At 36.1% G+C, this 26377-nt stretch overlaps 1 protein-coding gene across 2 annotated transcripts in view; it reads left to right on the top strand.

Moving 5' to 3' along the window:
* SLC12A2 (solute carrier family 12 member 2) overlaps positions 1 to 26377 on the top strand; it is a 53797-nt gene extending 27420 nt beyond the window's left edge. The window contains exons 10-27 of one of the 2 annotated variants that reach the window (XM_053931926.1): positions 973 to 1133; positions 5755 to 5862; positions 6483 to 6606; positions 7589 to 7690; positions 8800 to 8955; positions 9705 to 9804; positions 10611 to 10722; positions 12948 to 13088; positions 13292 to 13398; positions 15183 to 15262; positions 16520 to 16657; positions 17364 to 17411; positions 18887 to 19009; positions 19172 to 19283; positions 19755 to 19841; positions 21668 to 21803; positions 22366 to 22433; positions 23182 to 26377. In XM_053931926.1, the coding sequence (XP_053787901.1) occupies positions 973 to 1133; positions 5755 to 5862; positions 6483 to 6606; positions 7589 to 7690; positions 8800 to 8955; positions 9705 to 9804; positions 10611 to 10722; positions 12948 to 13088; positions 13292 to 13398; positions 15183 to 15262; positions 16520 to 16657; positions 17364 to 17411; positions 18887 to 19009; positions 19172 to 19283; positions 19755 to 19841; positions 21668 to 21803; positions 22366 to 22433; positions 23182 to 23317 (2039 nt within the window). In that variant the 3' untranslated portion in view covers positions 23318 to 26377. The remainder of the gene's footprint in view (positions 1 to 972; positions 1134 to 5754; positions 5863 to 6482; positions 6607 to 7588; positions 7691 to 8799; positions 8956 to 9704; positions 9805 to 10610; positions 10723 to 12947; positions 13089 to 13291; positions 13399 to 15182; positions 15263 to 16519; positions 16658 to 17363; positions 17412 to 18886; positions 19010 to 19171; positions 19284 to 19754; positions 19842 to 21667; positions 21804 to 22365; positions 22434 to 23181) is intronic. The other variant, XM_053931927.1, reaches the window with a different exon arrangement.

The following is a 26377-nucleotide window of genomic DNA, read 5'->3' as shown; positions in this document are numbered from 1 at the left end:
AGTCCCTGGAAGTATTTCCTGGTGTTAAACAGTTTGATTACCTCTACTATTAGACCACAGAATGTTGAATAATGCTTAGTCTGATCTACTTTTTGTCATATATGAGACAGAACTCCCATGAAATAGAAGACTTGATGGTCTTTTAGTACTCTTTAGTTTTTCTTAACAGTTACAGGCTGAAATGCTGTTTCTCCAGCATTTTCTTGATTAGCAAAAGTAAAAGCAATCATACATGAATCAAAGACAGTATTTAAGGTGATGATAATAAAAAAATGTGGGAGAAATTGTACTGTGTGTCTGTTTTTCATCAAAAAACCAACTGAAAAATACCATAGTCACATAGGAGATGGCATACTTAAACATTGGGAAGTGGCTTGCAACAGGCTTTCATGAAACTTATTTTTTAATGGCTGAGTCATAGTGACTGGAGAAAAAACAACTGTAGCAGAATGTATACCTGTCTGTAAACATCTGTACACACAAGACAAATCTGCACTCCTCTAGGAAAATTGACCAAAAGAGAAAGTATAAAGTCATAAAACTATAAAATGGCTTGGGTTGGTAGGGACCTTGAAGATCATCCAGTTCCCACCCCTGCCATGGCAGGGACACTTTCCACTGTCCCAGGCTGCTCCAAGCCCCAGTGTCCGTGGCCTTGGGCACTGCCAGAGATTGTGCTCTTAAACTTCTGTAAGTCTACTGACATGGTTTTCCTCTGTGTCAAAACTTTGTATTTCTTCCTACAGTCAGATATATATTAAAAAACAAGATTGTTTCAGCCAAGGGAGAAGTTGTTCTGTTTGTATTTGTTCTTCACAATGAAGATGGGCTTAGTACTACAGCATGTTAAAAAAACTGTGTTATTTTAATGTTGCTCTGTGAGATTATGCTTACATAAAAAGGAATAAACATATATCCTTAAATTCAGGTTCAGTTTGTTAATGCTTTTTTTTATTCTTGTGTCCATTGTAGGTTCCTGTGTAGTTCGAGATGCCACAGGGAATGTTAATGACACCATTATCACCGAGCTGGCAAATTGCACTACTGCAGCCTGCAAACTCAACTATGACTTCTCATCCTGTCAGTCTCAGGCAGGGGCAGGGTGTCACTATGGGCTGATGAACAATTTCCAGGTATATAACTTCCTCCTTAATGTATATATTGGGTTTTGTGTTTGGGTTCGTTTTTTTTGTTGTTGTTGTTGTTTATTTGTTGGGGGTTTTTTTGGGTTTTTTTTGGTTTTTTTTTGGTTTTTTTGTTTGGTGTTGTGGGTTTTTTTATTGGTTTTGGGTGATTTTTTTTGGCGGGAGTTTGTTGGTTTTTTGTTTGTTTTTGTTTGTTTTGTGTTTGGGTGGCTGTGTGGGTTTTTTGGTTTGGCTTTTTTGTTGCTTTTGGGTTTCTTGGTTTTTTTTGGGTTGGTTGGTTTGGATTTTTTGTTCTGGAATGTTTTGTTCTTTCCTTGGTTTTGTTGGCTTGTGTTTTTTTGATTGCTTCTTAGGAAAAGTCATAGGCTATATATGCTTACCTCCATAAATACAAGTTTTATCTGTAATAGATGTGTGGTACGCTCTAGCTGATACGCAAAAGAATGCTGAAAAACCTTAGGTGTTTATACACAGGTGGTATAAATATTTACTCTTTTTCTGAGAAAATTGCTTAGATTTAGGTGTTGGTGCTGCAGCTTTCTTTAGGTGCCTGAATGTCATAATTTGCTGGTGAGGGTAGATAATACTGATTTTTCAGTAGTGATGCTGAGTAATCTTAGGTAGCCTCTGTCAGTTATTTATTTGCTAAATTTTTACGTTTTTTAGAAAATACGCTGATTTTTTAAGTCTCTTTTAACGTATTTATCACAGCATCCTTTTTAATGGTAATAAGGTCATTAATTTTCTTTAAACATGATGTTACAATATGTAAAAATCCTCTACAAGTTAAGGGGTAATTCAGTCTTTCACCACAGCCAAACAAGTTCTTCATGAACTACTGGTAAGGGTTTGAAAGAATCCAAGGACAATGAACTTACTGCCCACTGATTCCAGCTTGGTTTATGGTAGTCCCATCTTTGCCCAAAGTTTTTCTAACGTGTACAAAAAGTTGGCTAGAGATTGAGCTGAAAGCCACTGATGAAGTTGTTATAGTGGAATAATATATCTTGTGTGGCATCAACTTCGTTCTTGTTCAGAGAACGTCAGAATTTCTCATGTGGGATTGACCAATTTGCAAAATCTGATGACTTTCATTGTTTGTTTTAAGCTCAAAAGAACCAACATATTGTCAGGTGTACAGCTATGAATAGTGTGTAACTGGATTCCTCTGATTGTGTCTTTAAGTCATGACTATTGTAAGGTTCTTAATATAAATGTTACTTGTACTTCAGAGTATTTCTGCCTCCCAAATTATTCTTGCCTCTCTGTGAAAAAAGAGTTGGTGTCAGGAAAAGTCACTTTTAAAGTCAAAGGCAGCACAGAGAATGCAGTGCCCCTCACACCCCCTTGCTTTGTTGTAGTTTGGAGAACCTTCTCTGTGAAATTTAATTTTTCTAATACCAGTGGGTATTAGAAAAATGCTGGGTTTTGTCTCACCCTCACAGCTTTTGTTGTGCATCTCTGAGAAGAGTCTGATTCTGTCTTCTCAGAAGGTGTCAGAAGGAAAATGTTTGTGTGAGAGGCTGTTGATCTCATGAGACACTTATCCATTTCATAACTGAACTGCTCACAACTTTGTATCTCTGATTGTTAGGTGTAAGGAGAGATTTTTTTTTTATATATGTGCAGAGAGTGGTGTGAGTGAGAAGGAGGGTGTCCATACTTGAGCGCTTCTCAAGTTCTTTTCTATATGGTAAATAACTGAGAAAAAATATTGCACAAACTAAAATTAATCCCTGAGGTGAGGGAAGATTCTTGTATTTCTCTTCCAGCTTGAAAATAGACAGGTTCTGGGGCAGAAAGTGCCAGTTTGTGTTCACAGTGTAATGACTTCATCCTGTCAGGACACTCTGCTGCAGTCAGTTCTTTTGGCAAAGAATTGATCTGAAGTTCTGCTGGGTCAGCTCAGGGCTTGGGTGTGTTTGGGCAGCCGATGGATGACTAGTAGTGTGATTTACTTCTGGAAATCTTAGATGAGGAGCTCTAAATGAGGACAGGAGGTGAGACAGACTTAGTCAGACCTGCCTAGGAAGACTGTCCTTAAGTTTCTGATATAGTCAGTGAATTACAGCTCCTCACAGGCTTCTGGTATTTCTGTTCAGTGGTTATTCTGTGCCCAGACTATCATCTGGTAGAAGAGTATTTTCAAAAATTTGGTCTGGGCTCTATAGCCTCAGCCTAGAGCTTCCCGTCAAAAAGTTACAACTTTGGGTAATTAAAATGCAGATATTTTTTTTTCAAATTTGAAAGTTGAAAGTAGAATGAAACTCAGTTGTTTTAATACAGCATTTTTGTTTTGCTCCAGAGTGCTGGACCAAGGAACTAAATAGTCAAAATACGGTATTTCATGATCCCAAATGTTTGAAATCTAGGAAACTGCCTTAACTGTAAATGCCAGGCAGACATAATGAGGCCCTTATCAGCAGGAGCTGTATCTTTGTCAACAAACCTGTGGTTGCAGGGCCACTCTGCCCTTTTCTGCATGATTTTGCAGGGGTGAAAATTTCAGTGCTGTGGGTAGGTGCCTTTGTGGGCTCCTTGGTTAATGGTCAAGAGGTCTGGATTGTATTGGGGATGGAGGGAGGGGAGTTTAACACCATGGTGTACTGATTCTTCTGGATCTGGTTCCCCTGTATTCTCTTAGCTTAGAGAAACTTCCTAAAGTCACTTATGTAACCTAAGGCATAACTTGCTACCTTTTAAAATGCCAAATATTAATTGCATAGGATTTGCCTGGATATCTCTCAAATTTATAAAACAATGTAATAGTCAAAAATAGTGTCAATAATTGGAGGCATTGGACAGAACCTAGAAAGAGAATGTAACATGAGTTAATTGCCAGAAGCAAATAGCAGGTTGAGGCAAGTGTAGTAAAGTGAAGGCATCAAAATAAAAGCATCTGACATATGGGAAGAAAAGAAATGGGCACTTGTTCACAGATTCCTTCTGTAATAAGGGAAGATTGATTAAGCTATCCTTGCAGGGAAAAATATTTACATACTGCTTCTGTAAAAATTATTCTGCATTTATTAATTATGTTGCTATAGCAAAAGTTTCTTTCTACAATAGTAGTAAAACATTTATAACTTTAAGTTTTATTCTGTAACATAATGTAAACTACATTTAAAACTGTAACTTTTTCTGTTGCTTACAAAATTAAACTGGGGTATAGGAGAGATAATAGATGTGCTTAATAGATGTGTTGTTAGTTGTACTCCTTTATGATTATAGGCCTAGCAGGTCTTTTTTTATTTCTGGTTATAAACTTGCAAGTAGGCTTTAGGAAGTTCTCTCCTTCTTTTGTTACACTACTCTGACAGATACTTTACTCTCATTTTTTGCAGCCTCCATTTACTAAATTTCTCTTTTCAAGCAAGGCGTGCCTTGAACTGACTGACCTGTGAAACCTGATGTAGTGCACAGATTCTGCTGACTGAGAGGCCCAGCTGTCATTGTCAGTCTGGTCTGGAGAAATCCACTAAATTTTACCATGAATTTAGCCCTAGTGAACAAAACTTCATCAGTCATCTATACATTATGTGTGAGAATGTCTGATTTATTTAGACAGCAAGATTTTATAATTTCAGGTGACAATAACTTTAAAATGGGAGACTTCTGCATGTTTTTCTTGCTTTCCTTCAGCCGCTCTTCTGATAAATTCAATGAGATTGCCAGGGTGAAAAAGGCAAGAAAGCAGTGCAAATGATGTGGAACCACATTGTGCTTGAAAAGCACCCTGCTTAGTTTGGTTTGTTGACTAAAATTCTTCAGCACTGGCTGTCTTACAGTAACTTCAGCTTTTTTTTTTTCTGTAAAGAAAAGTATTCTATTAAACCATGAACATTTTCTAATTACACAGTTGTGTATCTTAATTCACGTGACAGATGCAAGGCTGATTGCAGCTATGGTACAGAAATAATCTGTAGAAGAGTAGAGTCATAGAGTGGTTTAGGTTGAAAGGGATCTTAAAGATGATCTTCTAATATACATGCCATGGACAGGGATGGCACTCACTTTTTATAAGCTCCCTCTTTTTTTAAGGCCCCTTGAGGTACTGGAAGGGAGCAGCTCATTACTCATCCAGCTTACATTTGACTTCTGTCACTGACGTTACAGAGATGTGCTGGGATTTGATCTTGGGGAGATAGGAAGCAAGTTTGTCTTGACTTTCTGGTTTTGACGGGGGGGGGAAAAAAGCCTAACTTAAAATGATGGAGATTCTGAGAAAAGTGTTTTTCACATATTTTATCACCTGGGGTTTCTGAGGCCACGTTAGTCAGTAGTAGGTTAGTTGGAATATGAAACACCTTCCAAAGTATTCCTTCTTCCATTACTTCCTTCTAATCTTCTTATGAGCCCATGAAGACTTCTGCCCTTGATAATTTGAGCTTCAAATTATTTTGTGTGAAAAGCCACCACCTCTTGTCCTGAAATCAGGATGCATTTATACTGCCTGATCTATCTCATTAATTTATATGAATACCTGATATTCAGACAGCTTTTAATGAAGAGTGTGTAGTATTTTTTTTTCTGTTTGTGTAGTCAATGGTGCCATCCGTTTGTGTAGTGTACTTTTTTACATATTAAAAAAAAAAAATTTGTTTTTCAGGTCATGAGCATGGTATCAGGATTTGCACCGCTGATTTCTGCAGGTATTTTCTCAGCCACACTGTCATCTGCATTAGCATCTCTTGTGAGTGCCCCTAAGATCTTCCAGGTAAGTAAGGGAAGAAAATGGTAATATTTTGAAGAATAATTAATTTTGAGTCATGATTTTTGGAAGTGGACTCTGGCATACTGCCATCATGTTCCATATCAGATGACGTCAGTAGATTGTTCTAATTACCTGTTGTTTAGAATGGGAGAAGAATTTGTTACTGTTTCTTCAGGTTCTTGAGTGTATTTTGCTCTTTGTTCTTTTTAACTATTGAATCTCCTTCTCTGTCTTTAACTGGGTTAATAAAAGTTAAGTGGGGAGTCAGTTGTATTGATGCAGAGAACTAGTGCATATATTGGGCAAACCTTCCACTTCCTGAGAAAATACAGTCTGTAAAAAAAGACTTGTGATTGTAAGGCAGTAGTAAAATAGACAGTCAAGTAAGATAGACGGTTACTTACAGAAAAGCAAATCTGCTTCTTGCAGGAGGACGTTACTTATGTACAGAATAGTGGAAATGCAAAATGTCAAGATGCAAAGACAGTTGAGAATACAACCATTAGTCCATGATGGTTATAAACTATGAGGAAGTGGTCAGAAAGATAGTGTGCAATGGAAGATGGCATGAGCAAAATGCATGTTGACTCTTGATTTTTTTTTTTTTTTAATTTTTCCCTCAGGCTTTGTGCAAGGACAACATTTATCCAGGATTTCAGATGTTTGCTAAAGGCTATGGAAAGAACAATGAACCTCTGAGAGGATATATTCTAACATTTTTAATTGCTCTTGGATTCATACTAATTGGTCAGTTTGAAATTTTAGTAAATCTCAATCCCCTTTTGTCCTTTAGAAAGCATTCCAGTGCATGTTGTGGACTTGATGGCAGGGTCCTAGAGATCTAATGCACAGGTTAATTCTAAGGCAGCATTCCAAATCTGGTTATTTTGAGACTTACTTTCTCCTGTCTCCTAGATATAATTCTGTCAAAAGCTGCAGTGAATTTTAACTGCACTTCTCTTTTTAATCATAGGTATCTGTCTTTAGGTGCTATCAGTCAATAGAAATGCATCCTTTGCCTGAGACAGTATTAACATCTTGTAAATATGAAAGTTTATTATATTATTTATTTCTGTTTGAGGCAGAGATACACCCATGAGATCCCTACTGAGCTTCCATGCTGACCAGAAGCTTGATTGCAACGAGAAACTTGCAGACTAGGATGGCACATTCTGCATTTTGATCACTGTTTTTTTTGGCGGGGGGGTTGTTTTTTTTTTTTTTTTTAATGATGGTGACAGTACACATGGAAATGTTTTGTACCATGCTGCCTCAAGGAAAGGAGAGAGCATCGGGTTTTTCCCTCTCACTGAAGGGGATGTAAGCATCACTATTGTGATGGTGTTGGTTTATAATACTAAAATCTCCTGGCATTCTTCAGAACCCAGTGTACTAGTGCACTGTTTGATACAAGCCCTTCTGGGAATGAAATTTTCTCAATTAATGATCTTGAGAAAGTATGTTGTGCTTCCAGAGTGCTTCTAGAACACTTGGTAGTGCTTATATTTTGGAAGCTGAAAGCTACACTTCCTAACTGTTAAAAAGATAACTTAGTAAATAGGAGATCATTGACATAAAAGTTCTGTCAGCAAAAAAGGTAAACTGCATTTCTTTAGAGTATATAAAAAACAAGATTCTTAGTAGCAGAATTATTTCTCTGTAATCTTCAAATCCATTGGGTGATACCTTTGATAATGGCTTTCTTTTTTTTTTTTGTTTCATTTTACAGCCGAACTGAATGTCATTGCTCCAATTATTTCTAATTTCTTCTTGGCCTCATATGCCTTGATTAACTTCTCTGTATTCCATGCTTCTCTTGCAAAATCTCCAGGTAGGAACTACTCATGGTGTTAAAAGCTTAATTTGTTGGGTCTTCTGAAATGTTGAGAACTGGGTGATCCAGTAGGGATTGGGGGCTGCTAATTTTTTCATCTTTGCTGAGGGAACACAAGATAATTCAGAGTTTATTCAGAAACTTGGGAAGAAAGTTTTTTTGCTAATTCAGTAGCTGGTGCTGGCAAACCACCCTTTTTGTTGTCTTCAGTTTCTGTTAATGTGTTTCATCTTCCAGACAAGAACAAACAGGAATTGCTGGTGATATTGCCCCATTTTTATAGTCTTCAGTGTGGGTTAAACTACAGGAATAAGCCAAAACCTGGTACCTGCAGAACAGATGTACCTTATACCCAGTCTGTGTGCAGTTGTACTGGAATAACTCCCCTAAAAGCTTCTTAAGTTACTGAATGGGTAGATTTATTATTTTTCTTCTCAGAGGATGGGTATAACAGTTTGCGCAACAGTTCTAACTTTAGGAACTCTATATTTAATACACTTGTTAATCTTGGATGTGTTCTTGGAGGTGTGTATACCTGATTTTGGATAAACTTTAGCAAATAATGTAAAAGACTGGCAGTCCAGTACTACGATGTACCCAAGTTCTGTTTGGATATACCTGTCCTTTTCATGTAGTGAGAACTTCTGTGTGAAAACAGTAAAAATGTGCAACTAAAAACAGTAGTATGTAAGAAAATGAGGTGTGAGATGATGATTAATGCTTTTGTAACTTTGAAAGGAAAAATCGAATGTCAGGCAAAGCTATTGCCAAAAGTTCCCTGAGCCTGGTTCAATGGATATATTGGCACAAGCATCCTCAGACTTCCCTTCTGAGCTGTGCTTTTAGGGGTAGAATTAGGATCATTTACATATCTGCATGAGAAAGGTGCAAATTCATTTGAAAGGTGTTGGAAAATGGAAAGCATAAATGTGCCAGTCTGCATTTTGTACATCACTGAAACTCAGATGTTTGCATGTAATGGATGCAGAATACCAGGGAAGGGAAAAAAAAGTGCAATTTTTGCACTGTTGTTTAAGTTTTTGTACTGTTGTTTAAATGAATTTTCTCCCTATTTTTTCTACCCTCCAAAATTTTATTTTGACTAGGTTGGCGCCCTGCTTTCAAATACTACAATATGTGGATTTCTCTCATTGGAGCTATTCTGTGCTGCATTGTAATGTTTGTCATTAATTGGTGGGCAGCACTTCTAACCTATGTCATAGTTCTTGGGCTTTACATCTATGTCACTTACAAGAAACCAGGTATGTACAGGGGCTTCTTTTGGTTGTGGAGGGGAGAAAGAAGGGAAAAAGTGATGGCCTTGGCACAGAAAAACCCCAGCTACTTTTTTCTGTTTGGACCACTAGATTAAATTTCTGTTTTCAGCCTTTTTAGTTGTAATTAAATGGATTTTTCCCTGCATAGTCACTGCTGTTCCCCCTCTTCCCAAATTATGAAGATGCCACTTAGGCATAAATGTCTGAATGATAGTTGGAGGAAAAGGTGCATATGGAAAATGATAAATTCATTGCAGCTATCAAGAAATGTGTATGGGAGGAAAAAGATTATAGTGGAGTCTTCCTTTTCCTCATAAGAATAACAGTCTTAAAGGATCTGATTAATCCAGAAGTTTTCCACTGAAAGTATCTGACTTTGTTAAGGCAGTGTTTTGAGATTCAGTTTTTTCTTTGCTGTGGTATAAAATAATTCAGCACAGCATTTTTTCCTCAGGTGCTATTCTCTTGACTGTGAAGTTGTTGTGGTCTTTGAAATGTGGAGATAAAATCAGTTACTCCCTTCCTTAAATTTTGCTTAAACTTCTACAGAAATGTTATCTTCAAATATAATTGCCTCTTAAGCTGTAGGGTTTGTTGATTAATATTGTATAAAATATAATAAAGGTGTAGCTTATCTGTGGGTTTAGTCAGTGTCCAGCATTCATTTTTGTGATCATGATGCTTTACAACAGACAACTGTAAATAACACATTGGAACCTCAAATCTTTGAACAGATGTGAACTGGGGGTCCTCAACTCAAGCCTTGACTTACCTGAATGCACTGCAGCATTCCATTCGGCTCTCAGGAGTGGAAGATCACGTGAAAAACTTCAGGTAACACTCAAAGACGGCAAATTCTGTGTTCACTAGGCTGCTGTCACGAGGCTTGCTGTCAAGGTTTCCATTAAGGCCACGTTCATCTCCTGTGATTCATCCAAGTAAATGGAATTACAGATTGAGTGGGATTCTTAGTACAGGTGCCATCCTCTGAGGTTATGAAGAACCTGGCGGCAGCAGAGTTTTCAACAAAGCACCCATGAAAATGAAATGGAGCAGCTAAAGAGATTGAGAGAGATTACTTCAGGGGATTCATATGGTACCATATATTAATTATGATGGTGATGAAAAGTGATCACTTGTAATGACTTCTGAAGTTTGGAAAAGTTTCCTCTTTTAAAATTGATTTAAAAGATGCCTTTGACTTACTTGCACTAGGTTGGCTCTTCCTTCTGAAGGAGAATAATGTAAAAATGAGCAGATGATTTCAGTATTTCTGCTGGACACAGAAGAATATAAGCTACAAAATGCAAGGGATGTGACCAGTGGGGAAGAAAAACTTAATCCTTCTGACCTAGTCTTATCTAAAATCTGTTCTTGAACTTTTTAAATGTGTAGATTTTCAGATTTAATGGGATTACTGAATTTTTATGCGATTAGTCATAAATCAGCTGACAGTTGGGTAACAACTGATCTCTTCTTAATTTAACATAGTCTTATCAAAGTGGATGAGGTTATTACATTTGCAATGATGAATATGTTGTTATGGCTAATATTTGGAAGAAACTTTTCTGTTAATAAAGAAGCCCCAGAACTCCAGATTAATTCTAATTCCAATCTTCTTTTTTCCCTCTTAATTCTAGACCTCAGTGCTTAATTATGACAGGTGCTCCAAATGCACGTCCAGCTTTGCTTCACCTTGTCCATGCTTTCACCAAGAATGTGGGCTTGATGATCTGTGGCCACGTACATATGGTAAATTTATTCTGTCTTTACTTTATAAAAGTTACCTTGGTGGTTTCTTTCTTCTGTCTTCTTTGGGGTTTGGTTTGGTTTTTTTAACCTGTTTGACTTTGTTTCTGGCTAATGTTTAAGTTTTGGGTTGTTTATTTGTTCATTTTTTTTCTTTAAATGAAAGCATCATTAGACATTAAGAAGTGTACAAAGAGATTTACACTGGTAAGTTTTGCTAAAATATGGGTTATCAGTATGCCAGTTAGGTGTACTACAGGGGAAAATTTGTAAAAAATCAGTACCTTTGATAATTTGATGCTTAAATGCTGAAGGACCTTTTTCTTATAATTGAGTGAACATTGTGAGATTGATTCCCTTGTAGAGTTCCTAAAAAGTCTGGGAGAAAAGAAACCTTCTTGATAAGGGAAGTCAATATCAGTTTAGCCAATAGCTAAAAATTGCTTTTAAACTTCCAAGTAGCTTTTTATTCCTTCAGTTATCAGATTAATTTAATTGTCAAGTGTTTCTTCTTCCCTTTCTAACCAGCCCCAGATATTTCACTAAGTAAACTTGGGTTGTTCTTGTCAGAATATCAAGTGAGGATGTTTTTGCAGAGGTGGTGGTTCTTCAAGGATATAATTCTAACAGTTCTTAATAATTAGTGTCTTATGTGGCAAACTTAAAAGTGGTTTTGTGATGGTGAGAAGGAAGCAATTTTCGAGTAACTTTTCTTCAGAATCAGCTTGTCATGACTTGTGTTGATTGAGATATAGGGTTGCTGTCATACAGTGATCTGTACCAGAACTTCCATTTAGCTACAGAGAGGCTGTGGCATCTCTGATAAACTTAGATAAATGCATTTTACCACACTGGAATTGGGAAGTTTTGCTTCAAATATTAAAGCTATGTCACGTCACATCACATCACATCACTAAGAACATTTAAGCAAGTGTGTGACTAAGAGATGTAATCCAGGACTGACACGTGTCACCTACCCAGACTTCTGCAAGGCCTTCATCACAGTCCCATGTGACATTGACATCTCCAAACTGAAGAGACCTGGGTTTAAATGGTGTAGGATTGAGTGGAGGAGGAGTTGGCTGGATGGACACAGACAGGGAGTTGTGGTCAATGGTTCCATGTCCAGCTGAAGGCTGGTGATGAGTGGTGTCCCTCAGGGCTGTGTCCTGGGACTGGGGGTCTTCAATACCTTCAGAAGTGACACAGACAGAAAGAGTAACTCCTCAACAGGTTTCCAGCTGAGGGTGCGGGTGACACACCTGAAAGACTTTGAATAAAAACATGGAATTACTCTTAAATGTGTTTAAGTTTATTACACTTACCAAGTATTATTTTCTTCTGGTCTAATGAACAGATTAGAGCAAATCAAGTTAATGCAGTTGACATATAGATACTCTGTCTTAAAGAGCTTTTAATTTCTGTCTATATAAACTTAATATTTCAGTGAATATGAAAAGACAAACAGAGTAGTGGTAGGGAGATAAGATATTACAGGTGTGATCACTACCTTTTAAAAGTAGGGCTATACAGAAAAGAATGAGGTTGTATTATCCTTCTTGTAGGAAAGCAACTCTGAAGATTTTTTGGGAGCATATATCCTTTCCCTATTTAAAATTACTTTCTTACAGGAAGGGTGGCACTGCCTCATTCTTCAGTAGCTTTGACCATTTGGTTGAGTCTGTATCCTTCTGCAGAAACTGGGCTGCTGTGTTCTTGGTCATTCCTCATCCTGTATTCTGCATTTGATGTCTAGGACGAAGACAAAAGATTCACCCCAACAGAAATGACATAAAGGAAGTATTTAAAGAGGAGGTGACTTTGACTGCAGGATACAAAGACTGTCATAAAGTGTAATATTAAGTCATCCTGCATCTGTGTATATTTTTTTACAAAGCCCTTTTCTTTGAAAACTATGTTAATGCTTTGGAGGACAAGGTGATGCCCACCCCCTGGGGAAGAGGGTTGTGCGCTGCAGGAACACGATTGCTAAAGTTTGAGCAACCCTCTTCCTAAAGATGATAAAAGTTTTTCAGTTTTTGCTGCTGATAATGCCTGGTATTTTGTGGTTTGGGGTGTTTTTGATAGTGTGCAAGCATGTTTTGAGGATCTCTGAATTTGAATTCATTTCTGGCAGTGACTAAAAAATAGGGAGGGACTTTTTACTCCCATTATTCATATTCCTAATTCTTGTTCCCTCCCCTCTTATTACTTCCTTCTCTTGAAAGGGTCCTCGGCGGCAAGCCATGAAGGAGCTATCAACTGATTTGGCTAAATATCAGCGATGGTTAATTAAAAACAAGATGAAAGCTTTCTATGCACCAGTGCATGCAGAGGACTTGAGGGATGGAGGACAATACTTAATGCAGGTATTTAAAAAAATAAAAGTTAAAGTGCTCAAGATGCACATCAAAATCAGAAGAGGCTTTATGCTTTGAAATATATTCCTTTAGCAAAATTATCTTAAAGCTTTGATGAAAAGTACTTTATTATTCTCTGAAGCAGAAAAAAGAACCTTTAGTTATGTCAGTAACACATTATTATTTTATAAAATGCTTCTTGTTCTTCTTAGGCTGCTGGTTTGGGTAGAATGAGACCTAATACCCTTGTTGTTGGATTTAAGAAAAACTGGAGACAAGGTGATATGAGAGATGTTGAAACCTATATCAATTTATTCCAGTAAGTAGAAAATGCAACGTTTTAGCTGCTATGTTCCATTTTAGTATGTTTGGTGGTAAGAAAGATCTTAGTTACATGAAGTCTCTTCCAAGTGGACCTAGATTTTCCATTCAGCAGTCCTGGACTCCTTGGGATTTTTCTGATATGGAAATTAATAATCAAGTCTGTATAGTTTAACCAGAGTAGAAATCTCCATAATAACTTTCTGTATCAAAAAAGAGTTGTGGCAGAGGTCTGAGGTTTCAGAGCTCCTGTCTGAGAAGGAGGAGAAATACTTTACTGACAAGATACGCAGCACTGATACCCAGGCTAGTAGAGAAAGGAGAAGAGCAGAGAAATCCCAGAGTAACTTAACAGTACTGACAGGCAGACCAGTTGTGGCTAAAAAATTAATAAGCGTAATTTGTGCTGCTACCCAAACACTTAAGGAAAAAAACAATGCTTATTTTACTTACAGAGGGGTTTTTGTGTTCAGCTGAAGTGCTGGTTAACCCTTTCTTTGTGCTTCATATTTCTCATTTTCTTTTAAAATGCTTCTAAAAGAGAGAGAGGATGGGGCTTTAGGCTTTACAGGCAGATACTAGTAAAGGACCACAAAAAGTCATCTCACTTCAGTCTTTAAGAGAAAAGAAGGTGCACCAAGTACAGTGGAAAAATAAGGAAACATGTTGGTTAGTTTTTCTTTTTTTTTCCTATTTTATTTTGGGATGGTTTTTGCAGGAAGATCTGTCAAGGTCAGCAAGTCATGTGGTTCTCCACATCCCTAAAGAAACCTCAGGAGGTAATAACTGCAGGTCAAATGTATTTCTGGAAAACTAAAAGTTTCTGAAGTACACATTAGAAACATATCTAATCTCTGCAAATCTAACACATTAAATAATGAAATTAAAATGCGCACTAATAGATAAAACAAATCTTAAATCAACCTCAATTTTTCTTGCACTTATTATAGAATGCATTGATACTTCAAACATTTCTAATCAAGTCTTAGTTCTTCTAAAGGAAAGTGTTTAATTAGTGAAATCCTGAGAAATTCTTCTGTGGAAATTATATGGGAGGGAGTTCTCTGATTTGTGGTTGTTTGTACTGAACAAGGTATTTATGTGTAAAGGGTTGTGATTAATGACTAATGCAAACTGTATGATACGGTTAAGTTCATCTTTCTCTTGCCTTATATTTTGGAGCTGGGGTTGTTACTAATTTTACTCCACTTTTATTCAGCAATTTATTCAGGGTTTTTGCTCTTTTCTACAGTAATGAAGTTCTGCCTCTTTATTTTTGACTGGAGTAAGTTTCACCTTTATCAGACGTAATGGAACTAGGCACATTATAGCTAACTTACAGCTAATTTGATATTAAATTGCATCAGCTTACGTGTTTTTAATACCCAAACATTTTGGAAAGATGTCAAAAATCTTTAGTTCTCAGATCAAAAAGATTTACTCAAATCCCTTTTTTGATGGATGAAGATAAAAATCTAAATTTCTTGGTGGATCTTACTGTTTGTGCAGAACTTGAGTGACCTGTTCATGTAGATTTTATTTAATCACTGTTTACATAGCAGAGAGAGGGAGGAGAAGGAATAGATATCCTTTCTAAATATTATTTTTCCTAAAATTATGTTCAGTTAAATTTTGGAATTGAAACTGACGTTCTAAAGGAAATTTATAATTTGGGACTTTCAACAGCAGTGCTTAATCACTGGAATTTGTTCAGGGAGGGTGCATTTTTCATTTGGAAAAGAAAAAGGTTTAAAATACTTTATTTTTGTCCCTTTTGTTTAGTGATGCCTTTGATGTTCAGTATGGTGTAGTTGTCATTCGCCTCAAGGAGGGCCTGGACATTTCTCACCTTCAGGGCCAAGGTATGACTTTGTTCCACCTTGTGAATTTGCTGTTCTAATTCCCTTCTAAAACTGCGTTCTGAAAATATTAAAGCTCAGTAAAAAATCATCAAAACACCATTGCTGTGATACAGTAAAATTCAGTGAAATTAGTAAGTCTGAACTGTAAGATAGTAACTCAGGGTCAGCAGCAGAACTTGGATTTTCTGTGTTTCATATTTTTATATTTACAAATTGTATACAGCTGCTTCCAGAAGATCTGCTATTTTTCTGAAACTTAATTAGTGATGCTGGCAAGTTGGCATCAAATATTTGGGGCTCAAGCCCAGAAATCGTAAAATCACAACAAACACTGCAATATGCAGGAATGCCATTGAGTTTGGTGTGGGTTGCCAACCCCCTCACAGACTAGTTTAGGGACTCTTGAGTAGTCTGATTCAAACTTGGAAAGGTTTTCTGTGTAGAAGACTTGGTTAACACTTAGTAGATTTTTTAGGTGGAATGGTATAATTTTAGTTAAATTCCAAGCCTGTGAGTTTTGGTGCAGCTGTCCTAATTTGATAATGTGCAATTTGTTTGTGGCTCGCTCCATACAATGCTGCTACCATGAGGAGAAATGACACAAGGAGGGGCATCCCCCTGATAAAGGAGGTTCCTTCACTGGAAAAGATGAGTGTTTTAGTATTTTGAGAGAGTCAGGGAGCCTATCACCATGTGCAAGAGGGCAGAGGAGTGGGAGAACCTTCAGTGTGGAAATAACACTGCTGAAAAAAAGGGGAATGTAACACCAAGGTGTCAGAAGGATCTTGGTACCCACTGAGGAATCTGTGAGTTTGCTTCTGCTCTGACAGCTGCTCCACAGAAGCCAAACCTGGAAAAAAAGGCTTGGCAGTGAGACAGACACTTGGTCTGTGCTGTGCCTAAGGCTTATCTTCCTCTTGGAGATAAAAGCAGAAATGGAAAACATTTCACAAAGTGATTGGTTTTTTTTCCTCTTCTAGTAGTATTTCCACAGTGTTACCTAGTCCTGTTTTTAGACTCTGGGCATGCAATCAGCTACCACAGCCTGGGAAAGTGACAGAAAATGACAGCTGTGCTCAAGGAAGGAGCCCCTTTGTGCTCTGAAGGAGTTTACAGAATATTTTAGTGTTGTTTTTCCCCCCTCCTGCCCTCCCAGGGTTGATATGACTCCCCCCAGTATAGTCATATCAACGTACCTCTGTTGATGCTATTTGTAACAATTCAGTGGTTTCTAATAGGTTTTTTGCTTTCACAAAGATTTGCTGTCATCCCAAGAGAAATCTCCCTGCGCCAAGGATGTCATAGTAAAAGTGGATTACAGCAAGAAGTCTGAGACAGACACTTCGATAGCTTTTGCTCCATCATCCAGTGAAAGAACTCCCACTCCGCGCAAAGGTAACTGCTAGTTAGCAATGAACCTTAAATTCACTCTCTCTCTCTCATTCCTCTCTCTCTTTGCCCAGAGGTTATTTAGGGGATTTTTTTGTCTGTGGAATAGAAGTATTACACTTTTATAGATGTTGATGTCTAATCTTTTAAGTACTTTGGGTCAGATATTACCAGTGTGTAAAATAAATACTTGTCCCCTACATAAACCAGGTGGTAGGCAATGACTTACAATGGATTTTTTTTTTGTTACTGAGTTTGAGAGACAGTAAAAAGTGCTTGAGGATTGTGCCCCACATCTTACAAGTGATGGGAAGGCTGCTAAAGTTATGGAGGTTTTTTAATCTCCAACTAGAATATTATTTGCATATTAACAGATTAAAATCATTCAAGATACTTTGACATGACAATACTTTAAACTCTTTAAAAATTTACTCTTTTCTTCATAAAGAAAAGAGTCTTTATAAAACTTTTTTCTTATAAAGCAAAAACCTTAATAGTTAGATGGGTAGTGGAGGTATATACAATTTTTTTTGAAGTACAAATGAATCTTAGGATTTGGTAGACTGCATTTGTGTGATTTTCTCTGTGCAAAAACACCTGCTTCATTTTGCACTTTGTTTTCTAATAATTTTAAAATTTACATTTGTATTGTGTTCATTTATATCATGAAGGAGATTAACCTTTTTATTTTGTATTTTTAAAAACCTTCCAGATGAGGATGAGGATGGAAAGACTCCAACACAACCACTGTTGAATAAAGGCAGGCATTTTCCATCATTTTGTGTTAAATCATTCTTTCTCATTGTTGATTTTAGTTTTCCTTTTGTAATTCTTTCTACACCTAAGTACCATAGAGGAAAATACCAACCATGCAATGTTTATTTGTTTCTTCATATCTGCTTTAGAATGTGCTTCATCCTTGGGCACCAGGCTATGGAAAAAAAAATAAAACAACATTGTAGAAATTCCCAGAAGAACTTGCTACTGAGAAGGGATTGTGCATTAAGTGTAGGAATTGAAAAAAAATAAAAATTGAAAAGCTCTTTTCATAAAGTTACATTTGAAATGTATTCATGACCTTTCGGCTTTCTCAGTTCTGTGACTCAGGTGTCTGTCTGGGTCCTTGATTGGTTCAGGAAATACCATCTGATGGTGTAGTGGAAGTGCTCTCAGTTTATTCAGCGTACCTTCCAAACTCCTGGCTATAGCTCTGTTATTTGGAAATAGTTCAAAATCCTCAAAATTAAGGCTTAGTACAGCTACCCAGTGAGGTGAACATGTTGAAATAATGCAAAGAAGTCTTTCAAATCAGCATTTTGAGAAATTACCTAAGCAGTTTTCACTTACTTGTTCTGAGTTAATCAGGTATTTTTGCCTTAACTGCAATTCATCTGAACTGGTTTGACATTTTCTTCGTAATTTCAGCAGCTAGAAGTTTTTGTGTTTTAATAATGGAAACTGCACTGAATTGGCAGTTTGGAAGAAGTCCCAGTATGCAATAAAGTAGTATATTAATGTAAATCAGTCACAGATATGCCCTAAATTAAAAAAATCCTAATAAAATAAGGACAGAGACAAATGTCAGACTCCTGGCTCTTGCTCAGACTGAGGTTTTAATTAAGATAAAGAGGTTAGGGGTTTTTTCCCTCCAGTTCAAAAAAAGGGATCTGTATTGTTCTAACTGAAAATGCTATTATTGGCTTGTTCTCAGTAAATCAAATAACTTTGTTATGCAAAACAGTACTTTTTGCAAAAGGGCCCAATATGCATAAGTAGCTTTTAATTTCACCACATGCTTAAAGGAAATCTGGATTTAAGGAGAGAATTGCTTAGGACATGACATTTAGTTGTGAAATCAGTTACCTACATATTTTTAGGGGAATTCTGTCATTTGCAAGAGGTAGAGTGCATGGCCTAAAGCTCTGGAGCAAAGTTAATTAAATTGTCCAGGCAAATATCTGCCTCAGTCTGCGTAGGGACTTCACACATCCTTTATTTCTCAGATGCCTGCTAAATGACTTCAGCTGCTGAAATTAGGAGTCTCTAGACATCCTAAATACAGCCAGTTAAGTTTATATTCAGTCAATCAAACTTTGGAGTTGGCTTGGGAGGGTGTAAATGAAAATTTCAATTTAAAAGTAGGTATATCGCAAAATGTTAAGTTGCATTTGATGATTTTCAAAGTGATTAAGCAAAACACTTCAAAACCAAAATTTTACCATTTATTTTTTCCAGATTCAAAGAGCTCATCCTCTCCTTTAAATGTGGCTGACCAAAGACTTCTTGATGCCAGTTCTCAGTTCCAGAAGAAACAAGGCAAGAGCAATATTGATGTCTGGTGGCTCTTTGATGATGGAGGTAATGTGTTTTATAACTTAAAACCTTTAAATGTTGATTAAAAAATATATCGGAGTAATTCTGGATTAGTTGTTAATAGCTATCTGTCAGTTAATACAAAATCTGTACTATTTAACGAAGTGCAATTTTCTAAATTTGTCTGAAATTCTGTTCAAATAACAGGTTTGACACTGTTGATTCCTTACCTTATCACAACCAAGAAGAAGTGGAAGGACTGCAAGATCAGGGTGTTCATTGGTGGAAAAATAAACAGGATTGATCATGACAGAAGGGCGTAAGTTTGCCTTAAAAATTCCATTTCAATTGCTAATACAGCATGTTACACATTGGATTACTTCTCTTCCTACTTGCCTTTTTTCAGTTGTTCTTTGCTGGAGGTGTGATCATATTCTATTGCCTTTCTGAAAAAAAGGTTTTGTTTCCCCCAGATCGTTTTTAGATGAGTTACCTCAAACTAATTTTCCTGCACTATCTGACACTATTTCCAAATATTTTCTGAGATCATCTTCGAGGGAGAGCTCTTCTGTTATTTTAAAGCCATAAAACTGTTTGGGTTTTTTTTTTTTCCCCAAAGCATGTTGTTGATTTATAGTCATATGCCAAGTCAGTTTGATTTTTGTCCTTGTTACATTTGTCTTTTTTCTGTTTCTTAAACCAGTGGTTTTTATTACCAAACAACTATCTGTTTAACCTGTGAAATAATTAAAACTATGATCATGTATAAAGGCTTGTTTTTCTGATGCAGAATGGCTACTTTGCTCAGCAAATTTCGGATAGACTTCTCAGATATTATGGTCCTTGGGGATATTAATACTAAGCCAAAGAAAGAAAAGTAAGTCTCGAAACACATCTTGTTCATTGAATTTGTGATGTCTTTAATTTAGAACACTTCATTCTTTCATACATAGGTTATGGTACAGAAGATCCTGTGTTATTCAGTGTTTCACAGAAATGTGGGAAATTAATTAACAATAACTCTTCCAAGAATATAGAAATCTGTATTTTTTTTTAAATATTTGGCCCTTAGATTTTAATAATAAATTCAGAAAAATGAAGTTTAAAAAAAAAAAAACCCTGAATTTCTGGAGTAATCTTTAAGAAGAGAGATGTTTACCAAAATTTAAATTATCTGAATCTCATAATGTCTTTGTTTAGTGTAACAAAGCTTGGTCTTGAAATAGCCTGATTTGAGGTTTTTTTTTTCTTTCTCTTTTTTTAACTTGGTTGGACATTCAGTGTACACAGGAATGATCATACATATGATATTTCTTACTTTCAACTTCAAAAAAGCATAGATGGCTTTCAGCACAAATTTAGAACAGAATGTGTATGATCTAAAAATATCCTCCTTTGCCATTATCCTCCTTTCCCTTCAGGCCTTCTTGAGTATGCTGAAGTTGTAAAAATATCTTTTATATGGGCATGCATTTATCTGAGAGTCTTGATACACCATGAAAATTGGGAAGTATTACTTTAGAACTTGGCTAAATGCTTAAGTTAATGTGAGTTCTTTTGTACCCTTTTTAGTATTTTTTTTTCTTAAATGTATAGAATACACTGAGCAGCTGAAACAAAGGAAAACAAAATATTTCTGGCACTCTAGTGCTTTTGGGTATCCAGTTTCCAGGATCCTGCTGCTGTGAAAGGTGCAAATTCTGATGGAGTAGAACCCATTTATGCATCACATCTGAGATCCTAGAATCATGTGGAATTACTTTTGCTTAATAGAAATGATCCATGGATTACTTCTGAGAGCATTTTTCTTTCTGTCTCTGTGGATACATCCCCACAACATATCCAAAATATTTTGAAATACCATTTAGGTATTAACAACAGCTGCAAACCAAGTGGAGGAAGATTAATTTTCAACAGGTGCTGTGCTGTAAAATAATGTTATTATTAGATCTCCTTTTTGCTCAGCCAAAGAATAGCAGATCACATTTGTTTTTTCTTTTGATTAAGGTGAAGACCATTGTCCATTGTACAGTACAGACCACCAAGGGTAGATATAAAGATGTTTTGTTTGTGATATGGGTATTTCCTTGAGGAAATGTAGGTAAAAAAGTAGGGTAACATGAGTTCTTCTTTCCAGCAGAAATTAATTCCTCCTTGATCTTCAGAAGGTTTTATTCTGAAGTTCTTGCTCTAAAGTCCTGATAAATTCAAAGTATTCATATTCTTACAAGCGCAACAGGAAGACTAAGTTAGATATCTGTGTTTTTTTCATTTGAATGTGGCTCCTGGACTGTACTGGAAAGAGATAAAAGAAACAAAGTAAAAAGATCAAAGCCAGAATCCTAACAGCAGTGGCATACTTGAGACTTGATAGCTGATTTTTACTGTAATATGTAAATTCCTTCTTCAAAGTTAGTTCTCCTAGTTATTGTCCCTTTTTTTAAGGATAGTACTGTTTCAGCTTTTAAAATTAGAGGTAAATTTCTGAACTGAGTAAAGCGTTAATTGTATGGTGAATTGTTTGCTGAATCATGACATCTGCGTGTGCAAAAAGCTGATTGGATGTTCTAACTGCAAGAGGCAGGGGAGAAAACTTCAGTTCATCTTTACATAACAATAAAACTTAATTTCTGTTACCATGAAAATAATCTCTGACGTAAAAACTCCTATCTGCTCTAATGTTTGTTCATTTAATCCTTCCAGTATTGCAGCTTTTGAGGAAATGATAGAGCCCTTCCGACTTCATGAGGATGATAAAGAACAAGAAGTTGCAGATAAAATGAAGGAAGATGAACCATGGAGGATAACAGATAATGAGCTTGAGCTTTACAAAACAAAGGTTCTGGCATTTTTTGGAATGTTACATCTCTTAAATCTTCTTTCTCCTACTTCAGTTGTGGTTGTGATAACAATGAGTTAATTCCTGTTATTCTCTCTTACGTAGTAGTTATTATGAATAGCAGATAAAAAGTAGCATCTGGAACTATTTAGATGGTTCACAAAGGCAAAAAGGTTCTGCATTTGAGAATAAGCAGGGACCAGAATGGTTTCTTACAGTATGTAAAGGTTTGACGTCTTTACCAAGCTATTGTGCATCTTAGAGACAGAAAAGTATTTCTTCTCAGGTGTTTTCTCTTTGCGTGAGAAAATAAATGGCATCCTCAAATAGGGTAGCAGTTGGCTTACTTGCACATTCTGAGCTTGCTGCTTGCTTTTTTCCCAACCTTACAACCATAGGTTTTTTGATAACGAGGAGTTTCCACACTGAGTTGGAAGTACCTGCTTTTTATTAATTACTTATTCCAATTTGTCACACTGTTTTCCTTTTCTTTATATTTTTAAAGATTTTTTGCTAGTTTTTAAAGAAAAGCTGTTCCTAACAAGTTTAATTTTATTTACAGACTTACCGACAGATCAGGTTAAACGAGTTGCTGAAAGAACATTCAAGTACAGCTAACATAATTGTCATGTAAGTAAATTATTTTAATTTGTGGTGTTACCTGAATTGATATGGAGCTGTAAATCGAAATATAAGTGTAAATATTGATCAGGAGCAAGTCTTTGCCTTGGCATATTCAAGATTTTAGTGCTGACTGTATTTATTTATTAGAAGTATGGAGCTGCCATTCTGCTGAAGAAAAAAATGTCCTTTTTAGTGTTGTGCTTTTGATTATGCTGCTTTAGTTGATCACCCCCACATTTGTGGTGCAGCTCAGAATTCTCACATTCTTTCTATTCCTGTGTGCAGTTACTCCCCTCTTGCTTAAGTCCTTCCTTTGATTTCCTTTTCTAGAGGATCTCTCTAGGTAAAATTGTCATTATCCTGCTCACAGATTTTTGGGGGATTGCTTTTAGTGTGAACAAGCAAGAAGCAGATTTTTTTGTAGGTTGTAGATTTCTTACTGCTGTATTTTAAAATGCTGAAGATGAGGAAAATGTCCTCAGCTTAGGGGAATTCTGCATGAAGCTGCCTGAATATCAAATGGGTTAACTGGCCAAAACTGAGGGGGAAATAGATGTAAATGCCTGTGATGTTTCAGACACAAACTTTCAACTCATTAATTCTGAGGAGGGAAAAAAAGTAAAATTAAAAATATTAGGAAATTTGACTTAACATTTAGATCTTTCTAGAATCATCTGTCATACTTATTACAATCTGACTTGTACCTGGCCAGGTTTTTCTGCTTAATGAAAGTTGTTTCCCTTGTGGCTTGCAGGAGCTTGCCAGTGGCACGGAAAGGGGCAGTTTCCAGTGCACTGTACATGGCCTGGCTGGAAGTTCTCTCTAAAGACCTGCCACCAATCCTCCTCGTTCGTGGGAACCATCAGAGTGTCCTCACCTTCTATTCCTAAGAGTGCTGCACGTGGCACATCCGTGATGAAATGGTACTTGCAGTGCCCAGGGGAGAGTGACTGCCGTGGTCTAGAGCTCATTAACATCACAAAGGCAAAAAGTAAAAAGTGACTCTTCTTTCACTATTTCACTGACTTGAAAGCACACAAGGAAAGTCACTGTATTTCTAAAGTTGTGACATCTTCAGTTTTATTCTATATTTTCTGTAATTTAATCTTGCTTAATGGGGGAGGATTCCTTGTTAGACTGAAGAACAAGATGAGCTCTTTGTTTGCTATTTGAATAGCAGCAATAAAATGTTGTATTTTTGATCAATGAAAGGATTATAGATTTATAAAAGCCTTTTAGCCTTGAGGTGCCTTCTGAAATTAACCAAATCTCACCCATACATCCTATTTTGTAAATTTATATAGAATGTCAAAATCTGCCTTCAACTAAGAGTTTCGATCAGACTTCCTTTAGTTCTTAGTCTATTCCATATTACAATAAAAATGAATGCTGCTTTTCAGTCTTCCATTGAGCTATTAGTTCTTAGTACTGTATGTTTTTTATCATCAGAAAGTTTTTGGGTTTTTTTTTTGGTTTTTTTTTTTTTTTTTTTTTTTTTTTTGTTTGTTTTTTTTTTAAATTATTATATCTGTTAGATTTAAAGGTGGGAATTGGGGCAGGTCAATTGAACTAAAGCAAATCCCTGATGTTACTGCCACTAAGTTTTGTAACAGTTAAAATAAAACTAGTTCTGCTTGTAGAGAGGGTCCTTTTTCTCAAATTTGACAGTGTGTCCAACTTTGGCAGTAGTCTGAGACAGACAGCTGATTTTATCTACCTTGGCAGAGGGTAGTATCCTTAATCTTAGCTCTGCTGTGGAATCAAGCTCATCTTGCTGGCTGAGGCTGCTTATCTTAATACAAATTGGAAGAAAATAAAAGACCTGTCCTAGTTCTTGGCCTCTTACGTTTTAGTGTCACTTTCAACTTATTTCTGAAATAAAACTCGACTTAAGGCTTGAATGGGGATAATAAAAGCAATGTGATGCTATCTAACAGAAAATAGTAAACACTATGTGGAATTGTACTATCCAGTATGAAATGTAAAAGCTGCAGTTCTCCCGCATTTTTCAACAAATGGTTAAACGGACCACTGAAGTTCTTAGGGGAGATGTTTTTAGGTCAATTCATTCAGTTGTCAGAAAATGAATTTAGTCTTATTAAATAATACTCAGGTTTTATTGTCTACCAATTTTTATCTATTCCATACATCCTACTTTATACATTTTCCATGTTAAATAAACTGCCAGTCTTGTGTCCCCTTTCATTGTATATTTTGGAAACTTCATCATTTAGTCTACTGCAAACACCTGCAAAAAGAAATTTCACTTGAGCCTTTGTATAAAGGTTAGTAATGTGAACTGTTTTTTAAATTCCTAATATTTTTTGGATAGAAAGGATTGCCTAAAAACATTTCACAAGCTTTTGATATTAGCATTGGACATGCTACTGGATCAGTTTACCAGTGGGTGAGTGACTTTCATTTAAGGATGCACAGAAAATGTTTTTTGGGTTGTTTTTTTGTTTTTTTTTTTTTTTTGTTTGTTTTTTTGGTTTTTTTTTGTTTTTTTTTTTTTTTGTGTTTTGGGTTGGTTTTTTTTTTTTATTTTTTTTTTTGTTTGGTTTTTGGGGTTTTTTTTTGTTTGTTTTTTTTGTATTTTTTTTTTTTAAATACCGGATCAAATTGAAATGCAACTGTTCCTTTTGAAGGACAAAGTATAATCATTGCGTGGCAAGGTAGACCTTCAGCTTCTTGTGATTAAAGATAAAAATATACTGTGCAGTGTAGACTCATGTCAAGTTCTTGGTAAACTGCAAAAAATCCTTTCTTTTTTTTTCTCTTTTTTTTTTTTTTTTTTTTTTTTTTCTCTTCTGTCAATTGGATTTGAGATTATGGAATCATTTCACTTTTTCAAAACTTCTAAAGGAAAACAAACATGCATGTCTTGATGCTAAGTGTGAGATAACTGATGCCAGCATGAACACAGCTTGTTATGATAAAACATTGTAAGACAAGACAGACAGTGTGGGGTCGAAGCGATGTTTCCTTCCAGGTGAGGGGACGTGGATCAAACTTACCAACATAAATATCACAGGTTTTACAGTGTTTTGTAGGGGATAAGGTGGTCACATTGTGCATATGGAATCATTGCCACATTTCTCTTTGTTTTGTGGGTAACATTCTTTTGAGCAGATGGACAGTTTGGCATGGACTTATGCTGCTATCTTAAAAAAATACAAAAAAACAAAATGTGCACAGGTACACTTATTTAAAAAGGTTTATTTGCCCATTCAGGAAACCATTGCTTGTGATCTGTAACACAACACAGAAACCAAATGAAGTGTGTGTATACATGCATATATGTGTGTAAAATTATATAAAGTATATCTAAATATGCATAATGGGGATAGTTAAGGTCATGTCTGTGAAATACCATAGGATGCTTTTCACATGCACTCTCAGGAGTCCACTAATGCTAGAAATGAGGGCAAGCTCCAAGATTATTTGCTCACTTAAATTTGAACAGTTAATGGTAATTGTCTGCAACAGATGTCAGTTAGTGGCAGTCACTCCAGCTCATGCTTTGATTTTTGAAGCCAAATTTACTTACGTTCCAATCATCATTAATTACTTGGAAAATTAAATCACTTACACATGGCAATTCATACCTTCTTAGAGATTAGGTTCCTTCGTATGGGTTTAGAAAGACAATAATAGCTGGTGAAAATCAATTATTTATTTGTTCACTTGTATTTAGGTTTCCTTTTACATACATTCTTTTTGTATGCTTTTTTCTGACATTTTACATATTTAAAAAAAAATAACTGAAAATAATTTAAAAGATTTGAGCGTTAGTGGGTCGTGGCCCGCTTGGTTTGAGGATGTAAGATTTGACACTGTACTGTAACTGTCCCACACAAATGCTTTTCTAATGTTTTAACGTAATTATTGCAGTTAATACTTTGTACCAGGGGGATGTCACTGCAATAAAGGAAGTGAATTCAGTACAA

Source organism: Vidua chalybeata, chromosome Z (assembly GCF_026979565.1).
Source record: "Vidua chalybeata isolate OUT-0048 chromosome Z, bVidCha1 merged haplotype, whole genome shotgun sequence".
Taxonomy (NCBI): Eukaryota; Metazoa; Chordata; class Aves; order Passeriformes; family Viduidae; genus Vidua; species Vidua chalybeata.
Note: the sequence above shows the minus strand (reverse complement) of the source record. Positions and strands in the feature narration are given on the sequence as shown.